At 38.0% G+C, this 22164-nt stretch overlaps 2 protein-coding genes across 2 annotated transcripts in view; both read left to right on the top strand.

The window, feature by feature from the left end:
* abcc6a (ATP-binding cassette, sub-family C (CFTR/MRP), member 6a) overlaps nt 1-14429 on the top strand; it is a 37806-nt gene extending 23377 nt beyond the window's left edge. Inside the window, exons 9-31 of the mRNA XM_028443785.1 lie at nt 305-482; nt 688-849; nt 924-1016; nt 1488-1691; nt 2609-2755; nt 2862-2949; nt 3451-3520; nt 3607-3733; nt 3832-4008; nt 5022-5189; nt 5323-5506; nt 5612-5696; nt 5781-5898; nt 6067-6274; nt 6354-6664; nt 6882-7081; nt 7346-7472; nt 7970-8071; nt 8161-8307; nt 8386-8544; nt 8715-8881; nt 8997-9191; nt 12524-14429. Of these exons, the coding sequence (XP_028299586.1) occupies nt 305-482; nt 688-849; nt 924-1016; nt 1488-1691; nt 2609-2755; nt 2862-2949; nt 3451-3520; nt 3607-3733; nt 3832-4008; nt 5022-5189; nt 5323-5506; nt 5612-5696; nt 5781-5898; nt 6067-6274; nt 6354-6664; nt 6882-7081; nt 7346-7472; nt 7970-8071; nt 8161-8307; nt 8386-8544; nt 8715-8881; nt 8997-9191; nt 12524-12632 (3526 nt within the window). The 3' untranslated portion in view covers nt 12633-14429. The remainder of the gene's footprint in view (nt 1-304; nt 483-687; nt 850-923; nt 1017-1487; nt 1692-2608; nt 2756-2861; nt 2950-3450; nt 3521-3606; nt 3734-3831; nt 4009-5021; nt 5190-5322; nt 5507-5611; nt 5697-5780; nt 5899-6066; nt 6275-6353; nt 6665-6881; nt 7082-7345; nt 7473-7969; nt 8072-8160; nt 8308-8385; nt 8545-8714; nt 8882-8996; nt 9192-12523) is intronic.
* Nucleotides 14430-17221: 2792 nt separating this feature from the next.
* Nucleotides 17222-21722, top strand: cep20 (centrosomal protein 20). Its single transcript, XM_028443799.1, has 4 exons — nt 17222-17319; nt 18856-19053; nt 20394-20478; nt 21458-21722. Exons 1-4 carry the CDS (start codon nt 17292-17294, stop codon nt 21549-21551), a joined length of 405 nt encoding a protein of 134 aa, XP_028299600.1. The 5' UTR covers nt 17222-17291; the 3' UTR covers nt 21552-21722.
* Nucleotides 21723-22164: the final 442 nt, after the last annotated feature.

Genomic DNA, 22164 nt, shown 5'->3' with positions numbered 1-22164 from the left:
AAAAATGTAATTGACCTCAAACGTGCCTTCGTTTCCTAAACCCCAAACCCTAACCTTTACCCTAACCCTACCAGATCTCTCCACCTAACTCAAAAATGCCAACATAGCTCCAAAGGTTTCATAATTTAGCTAAATGAGTCATAATTTAGCTAAATGAGTCATAATTTAGCGAACAACACTTAATGACAGATGATAACATAATGTCAGCCTTATGTACAAAACTTTAGGTAAAGTGTTACCCTGTATTATATGTGTGTGAGTCATTGAGCTGCGGGTAATAACGCTCTGTTCTCTTTCTCTATAGTCTTCTTTTGAGTTTCATGAGGGATGAGGACGCTCCGCTGTGGAAGGGTTACTTCTATGCCACTCTTATGTTCCTGCTCTCTTGCCTCCAGTCTCTCTTCAACCATCAGTACATGTACACCTGCTTCACAGTGGGAATGCGGGTGAAGACCGCTGTTATGGGCTTGGTTTATAGAAAGGTGGGTACAAGTAACCACTAACCACCAGACACAACATTCATCATGTCTCAAACTGGGTCAAAAAAAAAATACTTTCCCTGCTTTCAGAGTGGAAAACTGGTCACCGTGAACCTTTTACAGCTTTTACCAACAACAAAAGAGTCTTTATGATTCTGTAGGAGATGAACTAAGGTTTTGTGTTATTGTCTCTCTTCTTGCCATCCAGTCTTTGGTTATAAACAGCGCTGCCAGAAGGACTTGCACTGTGGGCGAGATTGTGAATTTGGTGTCAGCCGACACTCAGAAGCTGATGGACTTCGTGGTTTACTTTAATGCCGTCTGGTTGGCTCCGATTGAGATTGCACTTTGTCTCTTCTTCCTCTGGCAGGTAAGTCAAAATGTGGTCATGTCATATTCATACAGTTTCAACCCATGACACTGTATCCACGCTTTCTTTCTCAGCACCTTGGCCCATCAGCTCTTGCAGGAATTGCCACAGTGATTCTAATTTTTCCACTGAATGGATTCATTGCAAAGAAAAGAAGCAAGCTGCAGGTAATGTTGGTTAGATTTCCTACTTTAACTCCAGTTGCTCAGACATCTGGCGTCTCAGGTCAGGGATGCCACAGCTGTTTCACACAGAAATATGTAGGCGTTTGGCCTGGATGCTACATTCTCACTTGTCCTTTTGAAGTCTTACCATTAAACTGCTTGAAAACAATGACAGAAAATGGTGGGCAGCAGGAAAACATTATTTTTCATTTCTTTGGAAAAACAAGAGACGGATCTGTAAATTTCAGTTGCCATATTAATAAAACTGAACACCAAGTACAGTGACCACATTAATGGTCCTGAGTTAAAACTCACCAGCACTTAAGAAGCAATAAATTCTCTGTAAAGATGTTTACAGACAAACCCTACAAGCTGTAAAGTGACCGGACAAACCCATGTTGACTAATTCATGTATTTACTTGGCTGCTTTAATGTGACACCATTCATGCAACATCAAAACTGTCTTGTGAACAGGAGATTCAAATGAAGTTCATGGACGGGCGCATCAAACTGATGAACGAGATTCTGAATGGAATAAAGATCTTGAAGTTTTATGCCTGGGAGAAGGCCTTTCTGGAGCAGGTGTTGGGCTACAGAGAAAAGGAACTCAAGGCCCTGAAGAAGTCCCAGATTCTTTATTCCATCTCCATCGCTTCCTTTAACTCTTCTTCCTTTTTGGTAAGAGCAATGACTACAATAGTTAATGCACATATACGGTATACTTTTGTCCTCATAGTTTAAGGTCCTTGTTGACTGACAAAAATCCCTTTAAACATTGTCAACTTTGATGTTTGTTGGCAGTGGGATTAAAGTGACTGATACATGCTTCAGGAAAACATAGAGCTTTGGCTTGAAAATGTATGCCAAGGTCTCTTAACCTTTACTTAGGGCTGGTGTTTATAACTATCAACACATCTGTGGGAGCCACAAAAATGCGATTGTCTGGTCCGAGGGCCACATTTTGTGTATTTTCCTATCAGTTCTGTGTATGTTTTGTTGTCTTTTTGTGCATTTTTGACATTTTGTGTATTTGTTGTACTCTTGTGTATCATTGTTCTCCTCTTGCATATTTTAGTTGTCCTTTTGAGCATTTTTCTGTGTATTTTTTTGAAATTTTGATGTTCTTTTGTGTATTTTTCTGTAATTTTGATGTTCTTTTGTGTATTTTTCTGTAATTTTGATGTTCTTTAGGGTATTTTTCAGTGTATTTTTGTAATATTGATTTTGGTATTTTAGTTGTGTATTGTTATTCTTTTGTGTATTTTCTCTTTTTTAGCCATTTTGTGTATTTTTGATGTTGCTTTGTGTACTTGTTTTCATCTTGTGTATTTCCTTTGGGGGCCACACAAAATTAGACCAGGGGCTGTATGTGGCCCCTGGGTCACCAGTTACCCATGTTTGCTGTTGACACAGGGATGGGTTCAGAGGAGTTTTCTGACACAACACAACCAATAACAAAAAAACGAGAGTTACTCACAATATGTCTAAGGCTTGAGGGGCGTAATGGCTGACTCAGCAGATTCCCATCCAATGAAGTCTGTGTCTTGATCCCATTTCTTCCCACAAAGGTAACATTCAGTCATTATTTCTTCCAGATTGCTTTTGCCATGTTTGGAGTTTATGTGATGCTGGACGACAGGAACGTCCTTGATGCACAGAAGGTGTTCGTCTCCATGGCTTTAATAAACATCCTGAAGACCCCCTTAAGTCAGCTCCCATTCGCAATAAGCACAACCATGCAGGTTTGTGTCCGTCCACTCTTCAATAGAATCATGTTCTCTTTTTGTGCCTAATTATGTATTTTTATTGATGAATAAAGGCTAACCATCTCTCCGTGAACTGTTTCAGGCCCTAGTTTCTCTGAGACGTCTGGGAAAGTACCTGTGCTCAGAGGAGCTGAAAGTGGACAACATTTCAAAGCCTCCATTGAGCTCTGGTTAGTGCTCCACATAGATATAAAGTGAACGTTTAATTTCTCCCATCGCAACAGTTTGGGTTCCGTACTACCTCAAATCATAGGCTGTCATAATCAATAACAGCAGCCCACAAAATGTTGCTGTTTATAAGTCCGTGCCCCCACAAAGTTGTATGGATCTGTCACTTCCTGGGTCCCGAGCTGACTGCTAGACTGGGAAATTATAGGATGTTCCTGTTTAGCGGTCGAGCGTAAATCACAGCATGAATTCAGACATATGAATCACAGAGAAATAAGGCACATAATGCACTGTCTGTAATCTTTCAACACTTTCTTAGACAGTTTGTAAAAAAGCAAGCACTCTGTAATTAGCATGATTAAGCAAATTCACTTGTAATTATGCCCAGACTGTGCTCCGACGATTGACTTCAAGAGAAACATTTTTTGAATGTTTGTTTGCAATCAATTGTTGTATGAATGCATTTTTAAATGCCTGAGTTTGTTTTCTGTGATCTTGTTTAGATGGCGACGATGTAATCATAGACAACGGCACCTTCAGCTGGTCTGCTGAGGGCCCGCCGTGCCTCAAACGGTACGAGTTTCATGAACTAAAGTTTTAAAACATTTGGGAAAAAACACTGAACTTACTGGATGGTCCCTCGATCCCTTTGTTGACAGGATGAGCGTATGCGTGCCGCGAGGCTCCCTTGTTGCTGTGGTTGGCCACGTGGGCAGTGGAAAGTCCTCTTTGTTGTCAGCCATGCTTGGAGAAACGGAGAAAAGAAGTGGTCAAGTCACAGTCAAGGTACTGAGTTTGTTTTCCAAACAAAAGAGCTTTTATTAGTCTGTGGTTTTCATTTAATGAATATTGTGGGTTTCTTTTTTTCTTACATGTTTCAACAGGGCTCTGTAGCGTATGTGCCTCAGCAGGCCTGGATCCAGAACGCCACTGTGCAAGACAACATCGTATTCGGCCGGGAAAAACTGAAAACATGGTACCATCGGGTGCTGGAAGCCTGTGCTCTGCTGCCAGACCTGGACATCCTACCTGCTGGAGATGCTACTGAAATAGGAGAAAAGGTGGAACATCACTTTATTAGAAAATTGTTAAGTCTGCTGCATTATTTCAAGAACACCAACTTTTTTGGTTCAAGTACCCCCTTTCTCTTATTTCTGAATCCATGTCCTCCTTTGTCCGACTGCAACATTTTGCGTAGAAAACTATTTAAAAACCACTATAGAGCATAATGATGGAATGAACAAGTGATGACACACATGTAAATAACTGGAAAGAAACAAGATTTAGTGCAGTCATTCCCAACTTTTTTTGGATCGTGACCCCACTTTGAAGTCAAACATTTCTCGTGACCCCAAAGACATTTTTTTTTTCAGAATTAGTTTTTCTTCATGTTTGAGCTCAGATATTTATATTTTTTTTTACTGTATTTTAGTTGAACTAGATTTTTATTTCACCTAGTGAATTAAAGCCCAGTTTAATTTAATATAGAATTGCAGTTGTTTAAATTGTTTTAATTAAAAAAGAGTAATAATGAGAAACTATTTTAATATTAAAATACTTAAAATATAAATCTCAGGCGATGCCATTTAAACTCCAGGCAACCCCACATGGGGCCCCAACTCCAAGGTTGAAAAACACTGATTTAGTGGCTCCTGAATCGATTTATTTGTATTGTTTTTATCATTTCCGTCATCTCACGCCTGGGGTGGGACCAAGACAGACACTTTTTGTTAATTTTCTACTCTCTCTCTCAAGTACCCACTGTAGTGCCATTGCGTACCCCTAGGGGTACACGTACTCCCATTTGAGAAAAACTGGACTAGAGCATGCCCTTATTCTTTTTCAGGATGTTGGGCTAGGTATGTAAATGTACAAAATCAACTTCAGATTTCTGAACAATCCCCAGAGATTTCTCGCACAGTCTTACCAAACAATGTTCTGCTCCTAAGACGAAGTGAGAACAATCACTGAGGAATCCCAAACGAAAAAAAGTTATTCATTCTTGTGAACTATGCAGAAGGCTTTTATTTGTCAAAGTTTGGAACCACATATTTTAAACATTTTTTTCATGCAGGGACTGAATCTCTCAGGCGGGCAGAAACAGAGGGTGAGTTTAGCCAGAGCTGTCTACAGAAAAGCCGACGTTTACCTTCTGGATGATCCGCTGTCTGCTGTTGATGCCCACGTTGGCCAGCACATCTTTGACAAGGTCATTGGACCAAAGGGAGTCCTCGGTGACAAGGTACTTTCCAAAGCACATACCATCTGGATCTGGTTAAGCTCAGCGTCAAAGAGCAAAAACATTAGGAGAACATGTTGTAGTTTAGTGTCGGATTGTGCCGGTATGTTATTTTTCTTTTCACTTTACTTTTCAGACTCGTATCCTGGTGACCCACGGGATGAGTTTCCTCCCACAGGCTGACCTCATACTCGTTCTGGTGGATGGAGAAATCACTGAAAGTGGCTCCTATCAGGAGCTCCTCGGGCGTCACGGGGCCTTCGCTGAATTCATCCACACCTTTGCCAACACAGAGCGAAAGGAGAGCTCCATGCAGAGAGGTACAAACACAATTACACAAGTGCTTTACTATGTTTTAATAGCCTGAATAGTACAAAAACGACTCCCTTACTCTTTGTTAAATATAATTTCTTTTTCTTATATAGCTGGTTCGAGAAGGTCCAACGCTCGTCTCAGCATGGTCGACTTCATGCCATTCTCCAGAGACCTTTCCCAGGAGCAGCTTATTGGGTACATAAATATGTGTTTAAACTGTCAGAGAAAACTTTTGGAATTCCAAGCATCTTATCTCTGAATCTCTCCTCGGTCCTCTAGGGGTGACACCACTAATACCAACCTTCAGAACATGGAGCCTGTGTCTGAAACAGACCAGGAACAAGTACCCGAGGACTTGGGCAAGCTGACTGAGGTTGACAAAGCACGTACTGGGAGGGTAAGTCTGAAAAAAAGTTAAACCAAGCACTGCATTTAGCAAAGCAGACTCCCACATTTATCTCAAAACTTTGGGAATACCAAACCTTTCTCAGCTCACACATCACAGGAACAGGTTTTCCCCTAGTCCTTTAGATAACGGCTTAATCTCTGTGGTGTTCTCCATCAGGTGAGGTTGGAGATGTACAAGAAGTACTTCAAGACCATAGGCTTGGCCATCATCATTCCCATTGTCTTCCTGTACGCCTTTCAGCAGGGGGCTTCCCTGGCCTACAACTACTGGCTCAGCATGTGGGCTGATGATCCAATAGTGAATGGCACCCAGATCGATACTGACCTGAAACTGACAGTCTTTGGAGCTCTGGGCTTCGTGCAAGGTCCGTCAGTTGCTCCAGTGTAACACAGAGGATTAGAAAGATGGTTTTAAAGTTCATAGTCAATTTTTGCTCTCTTTAGGTGTTGCTATCTTTGGTACAACTGTGGCCATCTCCATCTGTGGCATCATCGCGTCCCGCCACTTGCACATGGATCTGCTCATCAACGTCCTACGCTCTCCGATGTCCTTTTTTGAGCGCACGCCAAGCGGGAACCTCCTGAACCGCTTTGCCAAGGAGATCGACGCTATCGACTGCATGGTTCCCGACGGCTTGAAGATGATGCTTAGCTACGTTTTTAAACTCATGGAGGTCTGCATCATCGTGCTCATGGCAACGCCATTTGCTGCAGTGATCATCCTGCCTCTCGCTTTCCTCTACGCCTTTGTCCAGGTAGGTTTTTCATTCTCTTTGATTTTTCTCACTTAACTGAGATGTCAAACAAGCTGGTTTCCATGACTGTGTTGAAAGGCTTTGGGCGGCAGACTCATTTTCCTTGATCGCTGACATGACTGTTGGACACACTCGCTGTAAATTGGGAAAGCCATCTGTGCTCTCTCTTGTTTCACTTGTTTAAACAAGCGTTTTACTTTTCCACTGTGGACCACAGAGCTTCTACGTCGCCACATCCTGTCAACTTCGCCGGTTAGAAGCTGTGAGTCGCTCGCCCATCTACACTCATTTCAACGAGACGGTGCAGGGCGCCAGCGTCATTCGGGCCTTTGGGGACCAGTCCAGGTTCATTCTGCAGGCTAATAAGAGAGTCGACTTCAATCAGACCTCCTACTTTCCCCGATTTGTGGCCACCCGGTAGGAAATTTAACCAAAAATTACACTGTCCCCACACTTATTTGCACTCATTTGCCCATGTCACAATTAACATGTAGGGAGGACGCAGTAAAGCTGTAATTGTTGTATATTTAGATAAATTACTTCTAAATGATCAGGAAAACTTTTAGAAAAGAGCTCATTAGCCACAGACTTACAGTCTTTCAGTCATAAAGCCCCATTTTGCAAATTAGAGTAAATTCCTCAGCACATCTTTCCACGGCTAAGACATTGTTACCTTTCCAGGTGGCTCGCAGTCAATCTGGAGTTTGTTGGGAACGGTGTGGTGTTAGCTGCTGCTATTCTCTCTGTGATGGGCAGAAGCACTCTGAGCCCAGGAATTGTTGGCTTGGCAGTGTCACACTCCCTGCAGGTGAGACTTTCTACACACACACGGGTTAGCTTAAAGTGTCCAATAACATAAAATAAATATACTTACTTCACAACTCCGTAATTGGAAATATTGAATGGTCACAATGGTTTGAGGTTGGGGGTTTGATGTCAATCAGTCTTGGTATTAACTAGTTTATTACTGCTATTCACTAAATCTGTGGCTTATTTAGTGTAGTAAAATACCTTTGATCTATATTAATAAAATAAATTATAATTAATTAATATTATACTGGTGTAAAATGTATTGCTTAATTTACTATTATGCACATGCCCCCACCTGAAAATTTGCCACTGATTCAAATTATTTCTAATAAAACGTTTTCTTTATATCATTATAGATTTTAGTCAGAGTTGTAGTCATGCTTCTTTCTAGTTTTAGTTAGGTACATTATATTAAAAAAACTAAACTATGACACAAATTAAGAGTAAGTTAATCGCATACTGTATATGGTACATTTGCTAAATTGTACCTTGCAGGTAACTGGAATCTTGAGCTGGATCGTCCGATCTTGGACCGACGTGGAAAACAACATTGTGTCGGTGGAGAGAGTCAATGAGTACGCAGAGACTGTTAAAGAGGTCAGTATTTTTGTGTGTATTTTTGCACAATCCCAGTGAAGGACACTGCAGCGGAAAACATTCTCAACCTTTGTTTCGGTGTGGCACAGGCCAGCTGGACCATAGACGGCAGCTCCTTGCCCTCAGCGTGGCCTCACAAAGGCGCCATCGAGTTCCAGGACTACGGGCTGCAGTACCGTAAAGGTCTGGAGTTGGCTCTGAAAGGCATTTCCTTGCAAATTCACGAACGAGAGAAGGTGTGCATTTATACTAAGTCTTTTATTTATACATTTTCTGAAGATGCACTTAAATTCTGAACAAGTCTCTCTCTTTAGGTTGGGATTGTTGGTAGAACTGGTGCTGGGAAGTCCTCTCTTGCGTTGGGAATCTTCAGGATTTTAGAGGCAGCAAAGGGAAATATCTTCATCGATGGCATCAACATTGCTGACATTGGACTTCATGACCTCAGATCTCGCATCACTATCATCCCACAGGTACAACAGTCCATCTCTAGCTGCTTCTAACTTTCCTTCTGGAGAGCTAAAGCTGATTGCATGTTTGCACACACTGCGGCAGCTGCAAACTCCACACAGGAAGAGCAAAAAAACCACACAGTATTATCGGCCCCTGAGTTCAAGAATGTTCTCTTTATTCCTCTCCTCAGGATCCCGTACTTTTCTCAGGCTCCCTGAGGATGAATCTGGACCCTTTTGACACCTACACAGACGAGGAAGTTTGGAGTTCCCTGGAGCTCGCTCACCTGAAAAACTTTGTTTCCAACCTGCCTGACAAACTCAACCACGAATGCTCAGAGGGAGGAGAAAACCTCAGGTGCACAAAAGAGCGATAAAGCCCAACAAAAAATCATGCTGCGAAAATGAAAGGCTGTCTTTGCTGAGTGTGTAACTTTTCTTTCTTCCTCCATGGCTTTTGTCCATCTGTGTAGCCTGGGGCAGAGGCAGCTTGTGTGCCTTGCCAGAGCCTTGCTGAGAAAAACCAAAATCCTGGTTTTGGACGAAGCCACAGCTGCTGTGGACCTGGAAACCGACACGCTCATCCAATCCACGATCCGTACTCAGTTTGAGGATTGCACAGTTCTGACTATCGCTCATCGGCTCAACACTATCATGGACTATACAAGGTGCGACACCAGCAGTGTCTTATTTTAAAAAAACAAATGAAAGAAAACAGATTGAAACAGCATTTTTAAGGCAGGGTTTTTCAAATAAATTTCACCTAATTTGTCTGAAAAACATTTTTGAAAACAAATGAACTATTGTCTGCAAATATGCCATTGTGCTGCCGTTAGCTTTACAGCAGTTCCCGACTTCTGCTGCAGGTCAGAGCAGAGAAGAGACCCCCACCACTGTGGATGTGTGCACATAAAGCTCCCATAACTCGAGATATTCATAAAATACACAATAAAAAACACCATGTGATTTATGCTCGCTATAAGCGCCACATGTGTAATTTGCTGAGCTTTAGGGTTGCTCTGACTTTGAGGAGGAACAGATGAGGAGCTTGTGTGAAACAGCCTCTGTGTGAAACAGTGATTAAAAAAAGAAAATAATTTTAAAAAAAGAACGGCAGACACACAACTGCTTCTCAGTTCTCATCATTTATGTTAATGAACTAGGTTGAGTTCATTCTTGAACTTCGCATCCCTCAATAGCAGCCTTTTGATCAAATCTGACACTTACCGTTTACCAATACAGAACAAATTTGTATTATATATTTATTTATTAATATAAGATAAAGATTGTTAATTGCACTTTTTATTTGAAAAAGAAATGTGAAAAATCCTAATTGTTTTTTGTTGTTTATTGTATTCCTCTTAAAAACACTTTTTTATAAAAATGACTGCACAATGTTAATGTTGAAATTCAATTCAACTATACTTGTATATATACTTGTATATAAATTACAACAAAGGTCATATCGGAGCGCTATCAAAATATAAAATTTGTAAGAAAAATGTCTATTTCCGACGGTGGCTGAGAAGCAGCATCTCCACGGTCTGTAGATGTGGCCATCTTGTTCACCAATTGCCGATCACAGAGGATTCAAAGATCATAAAAATGTGTTACTTTGTGTTTATTTGATCCATATTTAAGACACTTTGATAAGAATGACTGTATATATTAGGGCTGGGACGATACCCTTTTGTCACGATTCGATTTTAATCTCGATTCTTGGGTGCGGATTCGATTTAAATTGCGATTCTGATTTTACAAGTATTGCGATTTTACAGTGACAGTTATCACTATTTTTTCATCAACCAAACACACAAGTTGATTCCTAAACTTCTAGAAATGTCACAGTTCCAAAAAACAATGCACCTCACATCACATTCAGTCATTCACTGATGTATCATTATTTATTCAGCGATTTATTATTATTTAGATTGAAATAAGTCAAATAAAACCTCCATCAGAAAGGAGGTAAACAACATGTACAAAAAGACTACTTCGTACATAAGTTTTTGTAGTTAGCCAACTGAAACTTTTAATGATCATCAAGTTAGTGCTTTGGAGTGTCAAGGTTTTTGTGTAGGAACAGATGCTGGTCAACATGTTGGTCATTAGGCTGCTCCATAAGAGAAGTCACAATGTAATGAAGTGAGAAGATCGGCCTCATTTGTCAGCCTGAACCACAGTTAAATTATATCTTTTCCCCCTCATACTAACAACAGAATAATGTTTGTTTGTGTGGAAAGAAACTTCTCACATTCAGAAATGATCAGCGCACAATAGTCGTTATCATCATCATCTGTCATCAATGTTGAATAGGGATGTAACGATTCACTCAACTCCCGATACGATTCGATTCACAATACTGGGTCCACGATACGATTCTCTCACGATTTATTTTACAAATTGGGACTGTAGACAAATGATTATTGAAAAGTATGCCTTTTTTGGGGGGGAAAAAAAAATACTGTACTATTTTCCTTTTATTTTTTATTGTCAAAAGAATCCCTTGATAAACTATTCAAAAGAATGCAATTTAACTAAAAATAAATCTTGAAATAAATAAATAAAGGAATAATGCAAATGAAGAAGAAGCCTATTAATTTAAATTCTGATTCTATAGTAAACAATGCAAAACCGCATCATACTTGTTTTTCTTTTTAAAAGTGCAAGAAAATGTATTTTGTGCCTTAACAATTGGACTTTAAAAAAAAACAGCCTGCACTATATTTACATCAGATATTTGTTTGGACCAACAGTAGGCGCTGGTAACCCAGTGTTCGGTTGGGATGCAGCTATTCTGTGCAGTGAAGAAGAGATGCTATGCTAGCAGACAGAGCTAAGGGAAAACGTGACTTTTACAGATATTCACGTAATATTACAGATATTCTTTCGGTGCTAAATGGGTAAGGAATCATTTATGAACATGTTTAAGAGTAGAAGGCGGCCAGAAAGAAAGTAGTAGCAGATTCCACCCGCCGCCTCAGCATTTGGACAAGAGAAGGATAAATATATAGCGCCCTCTGCTGTTTAAATTCAATTTTCAGAAAATTTATATGAACCGTGATATCTATGAATTGATTTTTAGCTGCCTTACGATTAATCGTTACATTCCTAATGTTGAAAGTCACTGCCATCAATGTTACACCATCCTTCCAAAAAAAGGAGTAGACAGCAAGAATAAAATATAATTAAATGTAATACAGTTGGTCCCGTCTAAAACTGATAAATTTGAAGTTATTAGAACTGCTGATGGTCAATCCTTTGGCGTGCGTGTAGCAGGGCTCTGATGGACAAGGTTGGATCCGCTTCATATGACATAACGCTCATAGCCACTTCAACTGGCTTCATTACCTGGATAAGTTTATTCAACATCCCATCCAGGGTCCGTCGGTCTGCTTCCGGGTGTCTTATCTTATCTTGCTCTAGCTAGTAATGTTTGTTGTGTTACACAAAGTGCTACTTGTCCGGAGCAGAGTTTAATACAGTTTTGGTTATGTCTAAATACGTTTGCCATGGAATCGATCAAAAGCATATTCATACTTTTGATTTAAATTGTGCAGGTTTAATCACGGTGGTTGGTTTGTTTGCTATTCCAGCTACAGCAACTCTTCTTTGTGCTGCAAGTCTTCCTCTGTTTGCACTCACTTGTTGGTGCATTACTGCCATCTAGTGGTCACCCACGAAAATGTGAAAAATACAATTAAAAGCAAATCAATACTGGGAAGCAGAATCGATTATTAAAATTGGCGCCGAAAAGGTTGCGATAAATCGTAAAATTTATTTATTTTTTTTCCCCCACCAATAGTATTTATTAATATGGACTAAAAATGTTATTTTTTTTAACATTTTCGGTTGGCGGTGTGCCTTGGGATTCTTTTGGCCAAAAAAAGGTTGAAAAGCACTGTTTAAAAGGATGTTGGATCCTTTTTTTTATGATTTTGTTGCTTTATTCCAGTGTTTTTGTTCCTAACTCATATATTTCCCTTCCTGTCGCTTACAGAGTGATCGTCATGGACAAAGGTCACATTTCAGAGACGGACTCTCCATCTAACCTCCTCTCACAGCGGGGACAGTTCTACAGAATGTGCCGGGAGGCCGGCTTGGCTTAGGTCTTCGTCAGAATCCCTTAACCAACAAAACTGAAACCCCTTTGTGTGGCTTCCTGACTCGTATTTATGTCAGGCCACGCACAGGCTTTTTGGGGCAGCTCGTTGAGTTTTCCACGATGGCATTAATGATGACCTTCGGGAGCAGCTGCCAAAGCAGTCCATGAAGTATTGGCGTTTGCATGGAAGGATGAACGCTCAGGAGAAAGCTAGAAATATTGGATGACACTTGAAGTTCTATACACAAGGCTGACATTACGCTGTCATTAGCATGAATAAGGTGTCATAAAGGCTGTCATTAAGTGTCGTTTGCTAATCTATGACACCTTTGGAGCTATGTTGGCATTTTTTGGGTAAGGTGGAGGGATCTAGTGGGGTTGGGGTTAGGAGTAAGGGAACATGTTTCAAACTCAGGGCCTTTGCAGCATCCTGCTTGGCTCAAAGGAGAAAGTGAAAACAACAGATTAAACGTGAATCATTGCGTAAACGAAACTCAACAATATCTGCAGGTGCTCAGAGTTTTTCTGGTGCTTATATGACATGATTGCAGATCAATTTTAATGTTAAATTGTTGAAAAAACTCAAAATTCTTGCAAAATCTGTACTTTTTTTTCAAATTATAACAATATTTTTCCCTTAATTAAACAGAAATTGGTCACAAAATCTTGGAAATTTAAAGTGAAGATCGTGTTGGGACTGATATTTATGACTTATTGCCTGGATATGGTCGGATTCTTACATTTGTATATGTAGATATAATGTTGAAATTACTAATTTTTTCACATAAAATCTGTGACCCAATTGAGATCCGTATTTGGCCCCTGAACTTAAATGAGTTTGACTCTCCTGGGTTTGGGTAACGAAGGGTTGGAGTAATGAAAAACACCTTATTCATGCTAATGACAAGTGTCATGTCATAATAATGACAGCGTAATGTCAGCCTTATGTATAAAACGTCAAGTAAAGTGTTACCAAATATTGTACATAGAGTAGTGGAGTCACTTTACTTCACAGTTCTTATTCTCAGTTTATTGGGAGCTCTTCTTTTAAGTTTATTAAGTGTTTATAAAGCACATGGCATTTATTTTCTATAATTGTCTCAGGCTTAAACATGGTGCGTTTTATAAAAAAAATCCCGTTATACCAAAAAGAGGCGATTTCTAAATGTAATTTAATAGAGATGTAAAGTCTCTTTCTTGACCCAGAAACTGGGACAAGGAAAACTCTGACACACTAACCTTCAAAAGGTTCATGCTGGCAATGGTGAGGGAAGCGAGGTTTTTACAGGCTTCAAAATACGTGCTGGAAGCTGTTAATTTTGATTTTTTTTTTTTTTTTTTTTTTTTTTTCGTCGGGGAAAAAAGGAAAACATTGGAGTGAGCCAACTATGTTGTGGCTGTTGTGTATTTCTGTCAAAGTAAACACATAAAGAAGTCAACAGAGACCTTGATGGTGGGATTTAACCAAACACCGGCAGTGGAAACCGCCGTGAATGAGAAGAATTCCTCTTCAAAACAATGGTGGAAAAGCCTTTGGTGGACCTTTACCACACACTCATGCACACATTAGCAGAAGACAGTGTGCTGTATTGTTGTCTTTGTGCTGACATAGTCGACTGTAAATAGTTAGGATTGACCTTTACTCTCCAGCTCATAAAAAACAATCCTATGAACTTTTTGAAAAGAAAGCAGCACTCACTGTGTTTGTCTGACTGGTTTAGACAAACATCAGCAGGAGAGACCAAATGTTTATTATTTATGTCATATAATGAATCTACCAAGTGTCCTGAAAGGAGATAGAAATATAATATTTAAGATTATTTTTTTTATATAACAAGTTTTCTCAGTTTTCACTGATATTTTCATGTTCATGTTTTGTATTAATATGCTGGATAATAAAGATTATTTGAATCTATGGAAGTTTTTTTTTTTTTCCTACACTATTTATATTCACATTTTTCAGTAACAACAATATCAAATGTTTCTCTGGTATCATTTGAGGAGAAATATTCTTTATAATTCTTGCACGTGTCACAATGATGCGTTATAAATCAGTGGTTTTCATCCTTTTCAGCCCGCGACCCTGAAAATAAAGTTTCCAGAAACCAAGGACCCCCACCCCACTGTACTTGGAGGTGGTTGAACACAATTCACCGCGGCCTGGTTGAAATGAACATTTCAGATAAAGGTCATTCCATATCGACAAAAATGTAATTTGAGATATTAATGACATGAATGGGCACTCTTGCGTACACACAAGCACTCGTGCGCGCACACACAAACACTAGTGCACATACAAACATGCACACACAAACACTTGCGCTCACACACAGTCGTGCGTGCGCCCACACATCAACACTCTTGCGCACACACGCATCAACACTCTTGCGCACACACGCATCAACACTCTTGCGCGCACACGCATCAACACTCTTGCGCACACACGCATCAACACTCTTGCGCGCACACACAAACACTCTTGTGCGCCCACACATCAACACTCTTGCGCACGCACACATCAACACTCTTGCACGCACACGCAAACACTCTAGCGAGCACAGACAAACACACACAAACACTCTTGTGCGCACACCCCACTCTTGCATGCACACACAAACACTCTTGCACGCACACCCCAACACTCGTGCACCCACACAAACACTCGTTAGCGCACACTCTTGCGCGATACACCAACATTCGTGCCCATCTATAAGGGGGATTAAAGGGGTCCATCCACATAGTCAGCAAAATGATGGTCCATTGTTCTATGAATCTGTGATAACCACATTTATTTATTCACCTGAATAATATCCACTGTTATCCCGGATGTTTAGTATTATTTGCATCATAGTATATAGTATCTTAAAGTTATGAATCCTTGTTTTAATCAGAAATAAAATGGGTTAAAAGTGACCAAAAATCGTGGAAAAGGTGGTGAAATAGGATTTTTTTAAAAAGTTGCATCATACAGTGGTCAAAAATAGGCAGAAAAAGTGGTTCACCACCGGGTCCAAAGTGTCAATATTGGAACAATTAGGTTAAACTGGCAAAAACAAGCATGAAATGTGGTGAAGAGGTTAAAAGTGACAATAATGGGTCAACATACAGTATGCTACATTATGTGGAAAAGTACAGAAAGTGCAGAAAATATCAAAAATTCATTAAAAGAGCAAAAATATGGGAAAAAAAAGTTGTGAAAATAGGCTAATTTATGGGAATGTTGGTGTAGTTGCAGAAAAATGGTAAAAATAAATAAATAAAGCAAAAATAGGATCAAATTGTTAAAAAAATAAATAAAAAAATAGTTTCTGAAAAGCATCTGGTGACCTCCTCCCAGTGACCCCAAGGTTGTGAACCCCTGTTATAAACAATAATCATACATTGCTTGGAGACATTTGTCTAATAAACTTGTGCACAAGCTTTTAATGAGGTGAAAAATTTATTTAAATATTTACACTAAACAATTCCTAACATATACCCTCACTAACAGTAAATATATTCAATCATATTCAACTTAAATCACATTCACTAATTATTTTCTTTATAGAATAATTAAGTTAATTTAAGAAATTAAAAAAAGAAATTCCCCTGTTCCCAGTTCCTACCTGGAACTAGTAAAAAGGTGTCCAAAGCCCCCAAGACACTCCATGACAGGAGAAGCACAGTTTAGTTTGGTAAAGACTCAAACATTACATTTAACCCAGTCGTAGAAAATGTTGGGGCTTTTTTCTCGCCCAATTATTTAAAATAAGATTATTATCTAAACTAATAATTAAATAAGCTATTTATCAGCTAAAGGAAATGTGTATTTTATTTAGTTTTATTTCTCAGATTAAACAAGCAGAAGAAGAAACCGTAATTATTATTTTTGGGCCGGGCTACCCGACTTCTTCTTCTTCTTCTTCTTCTTCTTCTTCTTCTTCTTCTTCTTCTTCTTCTTCTTCTTCTTCTTCTTCTTCTTCTTCTTCTTCTTCTTCTTCTTCTTCTTCTTCTTCTTCTTCTTCTTCTTCTTCTTCTTCTTCTTCTTGCATACACTAGGTAAAATCGCTACTCCTCTGTTATTAGTGAACGGATCTGGATTTATTCATTTATTTATTTACCTACATTTATTATAATCATTTATTCTACCTAATGTTGATAAAGACTTTGGCCCTAAGCATTTACATTGTCTGTCTTTAACCAGAAACACCTATGGAGATAAGACACAGCATTAACAATAAATTAACACAGCATTAAATGCAAAATCCATCAGGAACAAAGGTGAGATTGTCAAGTAATTTTGCGTTGAGTTAATAAATATTAGGAATAATTAATTTTATTTATATAATAAAAATCAGTGGAGGCCAAGCTTGACTGTGAGTTATACATTCTACTAAGTAAAGTAAAGACAATAATTATCATCAACACACATATGCACACAATACAACAGATACTATTATTTAGTTTACATTAGTGGTCATTAAATTAACGCTATTGTTTTAGTTTGTACAGTATAATAGTTAATCCAGTAGGTGGCGGTATGCACCTTGTTTGTAATCCGCCATTAAACTAAAAGAAGAAGAAGAAGAAGAAGAAGAAGAAGAAGAAGAAGAAGAAGAGGTTTCTACAGTTGGACGCTAGGTGGCAGTAGTCAGTGGAAGCTTCTTTGTTTATACTTGTTGCAATGGCGACCATGACTGAGCTCAAATGTGGTAAGTTTGCTTACTTATCAGTTATTATTATCACCCATTGTCGTTACTGTCATTACAAAGTGCTTTGCTTTGATTAGAAAACAATTTGATAACATTCTAATCAAGAAAAATGTAACTAAAGCTACAAATTCGGTTTTTCTTCCTCTGTACAAAACTCCCTTCAAATATCTGACATTTACTAGAAAACTCGTTAAAAAGTCCTTATTAATCATTGATTCATGTGATGAATATAACTTTGTTTTAATGCGGTGTGGTTAAATATTGATTTTATTTTAGTGGCAATGTGTTTCAAACTGAATCAGTTTTCGTAACGATCATTTGCAATGAATTTTAGCACGTTTGCACTGGTATTAATGTCTTTAACTCGGACATTTTAGTGTTTGGGTAACTGAACACAAGACGAATTGACGACAATTCTCTGACAATATTATCAAAAAATTTAACAAAAGCCTAAAATAGGAAAAAGTTGGGGGAAAATGCTAAATGTTGTAAAAAGTCAACGGAGTTCGTTGCAGTAATCCACAACTGAAGTGCTCCCATAATAGAAAAGCTTTTCTAATGTTTGATATTCTTTTTTTTTTTTTTTTTTTTTTTTTTAAAGATATGCAATATATTTAATATGTAATACCTATTTTATAACAAAGAAATGCATTTATATAGTGCATTTAACACATAAGGCAAATCAATGTGCGTTATGTGATTAAAAAGGGCAACAGAAAATATTTAACAGTTTTAAAATCAATAAGAATAGTGTGGTAAAAGAGTACATTAAAGTTTAAATATTGTATCTTAAATCAAACAATTGAAAAAAAAAATACAAATTCTGCATAAAAATTTGTAAATTATAGAGAAAGTAGAACAAGGTTATTGTGTATTTGTTTTATTTATTTATTCATTTTTGAATGATTAAAAATAGATGAAAATGAATAAACAAATGGGGAAAAAGAAACAACAGAAATCTCTAAAAAATAAAAGTAAATTTCAATATGATACACATTTGACTCATTCAACACGGGATAGAAAGAAGCGTAGGCCTCTATTCTTCATTATTAACAAATAAATAACCAATAAAATACATAGACAATACAAATAAATACTCAAATCGAGCTATTAAGAAAAACGGAACAAAAAAACCAACAAACAAAACAAAAAAAGAACAAAATTAACAGCAACTGTGAGATTTACATTCTCATTGTTTATATATTTAGCTTTTTTAAAATACTTGTTCTAGGAGTCGCTGCTTTCACTACTTCTCAGAACAGCATAAAAAAGCTCAGTTAGATGAATTACTGAATGCGTCCTAACCCAGACCTTCACCTAAACAAGCCACACTACAGAACTCACTCACACGTGCTGTCCCTGAGAGCAGAAAAATCCAAAAATGCCACATTTTGTGCAGGTGTTTGTTAATAAATGTGCGTGTGTGGCATTTTGCATCAGCACATTTAACCTAGAATAGTTTTTTTTTTTGGTCAGACTTTATTTGAAATGAAATTATCAAGATTTATATCGTCATTTTGTGTGTGTGTGTTTAAGCTGTGAGGGACACCCTGGAGTCCCGTGGTGTTCTGGCTCAGCTAAAGGCTCGTATCAGGGCCGAGGTGTTCAGTGCTCTGAACGAGCAGCGAGAACCACGACCACCGCTTTCCCACGAAAACCTGCTGATCAACGAACTGATCCGAGAATATCTGGAGTTCAACCAGTACCGGAACACAGCGTCAGTGCTGACAGCAGGTTGGTGGAAATACATTGTTCACTTCAATTATCCATGTTCAATTACAACTTAATGATGATTGTGGTGACTCACATTTTTTCCATTTACAGTAAAAACTACAGTTATTACATGTTGACGTTACTGGCTCTTTTCAAACATTTTTTGATGCATTTTTTTTTCTGTCTTTTTTTTTAAATGTTTATATTTGTATCTAATCATTTCTTCTGCTTTGCTGCTGTAACACTGTAAATGTCTCCATTGCGAGATGAATAAAGGATTATCTTATCATATCTTAATTACTAATGCTCAAAATCAATTAATCATAATTACAGAATGTTTAATAATAAAAACATGAAACATAACCAGTCAGTTTTGACCCATGTCTTAAATCAGTTGTAAAATACACTAAAAAATACGATCTATCATTTGATTAGTTTTTTTTATCTCTTGGCTATCTTGTTAGGCTTCCTAATCAATGAAAATATTGAGCCTCTTTTCTGTCATTATACCCCTCAATTACAATTTTTTAAAAAAGTCCTGGGTTCAAGCCCCGTGGTGGACACTTGGGTCCTTTCTGTGTGGAGTTTGCATGTTCTCCCCGTGCTACGTGGCTTTCCTCCGGGTACTCCGGCTTCCTCCCACAATCCAAAAACCACGACTGTTCGGTTGAGTGGAGTCTCTACATTGCCTGTAGGAGTGAATGTGAGTGTGTATGTTTCGCCTTGTGATGGACTGGCGCCCTGTCCAGGGTGTACCCCCACTTAGCGCCCAGTGTGAGCCAGAGATAGGCACCGGCAGACCCCCGCAACCCTGAAAAACAGGAATAAGTGGGTCTGAAGATGGATGGATGGATGGATGAATGGATGGATGGATGGATGCTCAAGAGAACTGAAATGTAGTGGGAATATTATAAAAATAACATGAAACATATTTGAATAATTGTCAACCACATGTGTGTACGCCATAGAACTGTATCGTGGTTTGCGTTTAATTAAATTGTGGTTTTTATAGAATTCCCATGCCAATTACAATTACAAAGTCAATTATCTGAACTCACAACTCAATTATGATTACAACAGATGTTTTCAATTACGGTTATAATTACACCATAATTGTAATGAATATCACTTACACGTTTACAATTGTAAATGACCCCAATCCTGATTAGAATTATACAATCGTATCTTTAATAATGGATCTTTATTCATAATGTTTTTGAGAGAAAATTTGTAGACTGCACATTTTTTGTGTATTATGTTTCAGAATGACTGGAAACGTACATTTATTCAGGTTTTATTATTCACATTATACGTTTCTGCCTTTGTCCTGTTGATAAAACATTATTGTTTCCTTTTATCAGAGTCGGGACAACCTGAGGTTCCTCTGAGTCGACACTTCCTGTCAGAGGAGCTGAAAGTAGCCGAGGATGCAAATTCAAAGTCTGTGTAAGTTTGGGAACAAAGGAGGTGTGTTTGTATTTAATAAATATTAATTTGATTAATAATAATAGAGGAATTTGTTAGCATGTGCATGTAAAAGCATAACAGCTCACTTATATGGAGATGGTTTGGATTTTAGTTTCTCCAGCATCTAAAACAGCGACATAATGTACAATAATAAGAGTGTTAAGCTCTGAGCTCCTGCCCCAAAACAAGCCATCCACATAGAACTCACTCACACGTGCTGTCCCTTATGAGGGGAAAAGCCAAAAGTCATGTCACGTTGCTATTGTGAAGCTAGTTGTTATTTGTTTATTTGATTATTTATTTGACAGGGACAGCTTCTTGATTCTTGTATAAATCTGCATTATATATATATTGGTACAATTTATATATTTGTATTTATTTTATTTTTATTTTTTTTTACTGTACTGTGTGCACTTGTATTTAATCCTTTTTTTTTTTTATTTAATTATGTATGTTTTCTTTTGCTGCAATATTTCTCAGGCCACTGAAAAATAAATAAATAAATAAAAAATGGGATTCATTAATCCCTGGGATTAATAAAGTTAATCTGATTTTAATTCAGATGAACATCCATGAATTTTAGCAACAATGCAAATTAGCATCAGCGTTCCCCAGGTAGGTAACAAAAAACATGTAAATAAGACAAAGAATAGGACATTAAATCACAATAAAACACAATAAATCGCAGTAAAACACGCTACAAAACTGTACATAAAGAGTTGATTAAAGTGCCTTTGCGTGACATTTTTAGCCACTTTCACCCAGAATGATCTTTGTGGTTAAACGTTAAGAAAAATGATTCTTTTTGTGTCTTTTCTGCACAGCCCTATACACTGACGAATCAGTCATTTGAAGGAAATCTTAAAACAAATACAACCAATAATGTAATGGATCACATGATGAAATGACATTTTATTTTTATAATAACTTTGTGAACTTATTGTGTTGTTCTCTGCAGACCTCTTCTCTACGGCTTGGTTTCTCATTTCGTGCATAGCGCTGATGATGGAAAGGTTTTTCTGAGAGGTGTCGCTACAGGACCTGATCCCTAAAATCTGCTGATTTAAAGACGTGGTTGTTTAGTTTTATTAGTGCTGACCTTTACAGGATGAAATGCTGTTGTTGTTCTCAGAACTCTCTGAAATGTGCTTAATGTTGTGTTCTGTATTCTCACCCAGACCACTAAATTTTATTTATTTATTAAACCTTTTATAACAATTTTAGATTTGTCTTACACTTTGCCTAAAGTTGTCATTCCTATTGGTGGCCACGTGGTGGCAGTGTGACGTCATGGAGACTTAAGAGCTGCTACCACAGCTCACAAAAATGTCAAAAATATGAATTAATGTTCCTGTGGAAAAAGCAGCATCAGGGTGTGATTTTTCCATAGGAGTATGTAAAAACATTTGAGAATGCATTTTTAATCATTGATATCAACCATAGTAAAGCTCTATTAATATTCAAATATAGAGTAAATGTACTAAATTACAGTTTATTAGTGCACAAGTACACTTTATAAATAAAGCAAAAAACATGTCACTAGTTCTACGAGCAGAGGTCTAAAGAGTACTGATATATTAAGTAGTTACTTGATTGAATTTGTACTCAAGTACAAGTAAGTCGTGAATAAATTACTCAAGTACAGGTAAAAAAGTGGCTCAATAA

This window comes from Gouania willdenowi, chromosome 1, assembly GCF_900634775.1.
Source record: "Gouania willdenowi chromosome 1, fGouWil2.1, whole genome shotgun sequence".
Taxonomy (NCBI): Eukaryota; Metazoa; Chordata; class Actinopteri; order Blenniiformes; family Gobiesocidae; genus Gouania; species Gouania willdenowi.
Note: the sequence above shows the minus strand (reverse complement) of the source record. Positions and strands in the feature narration are given on the sequence as shown.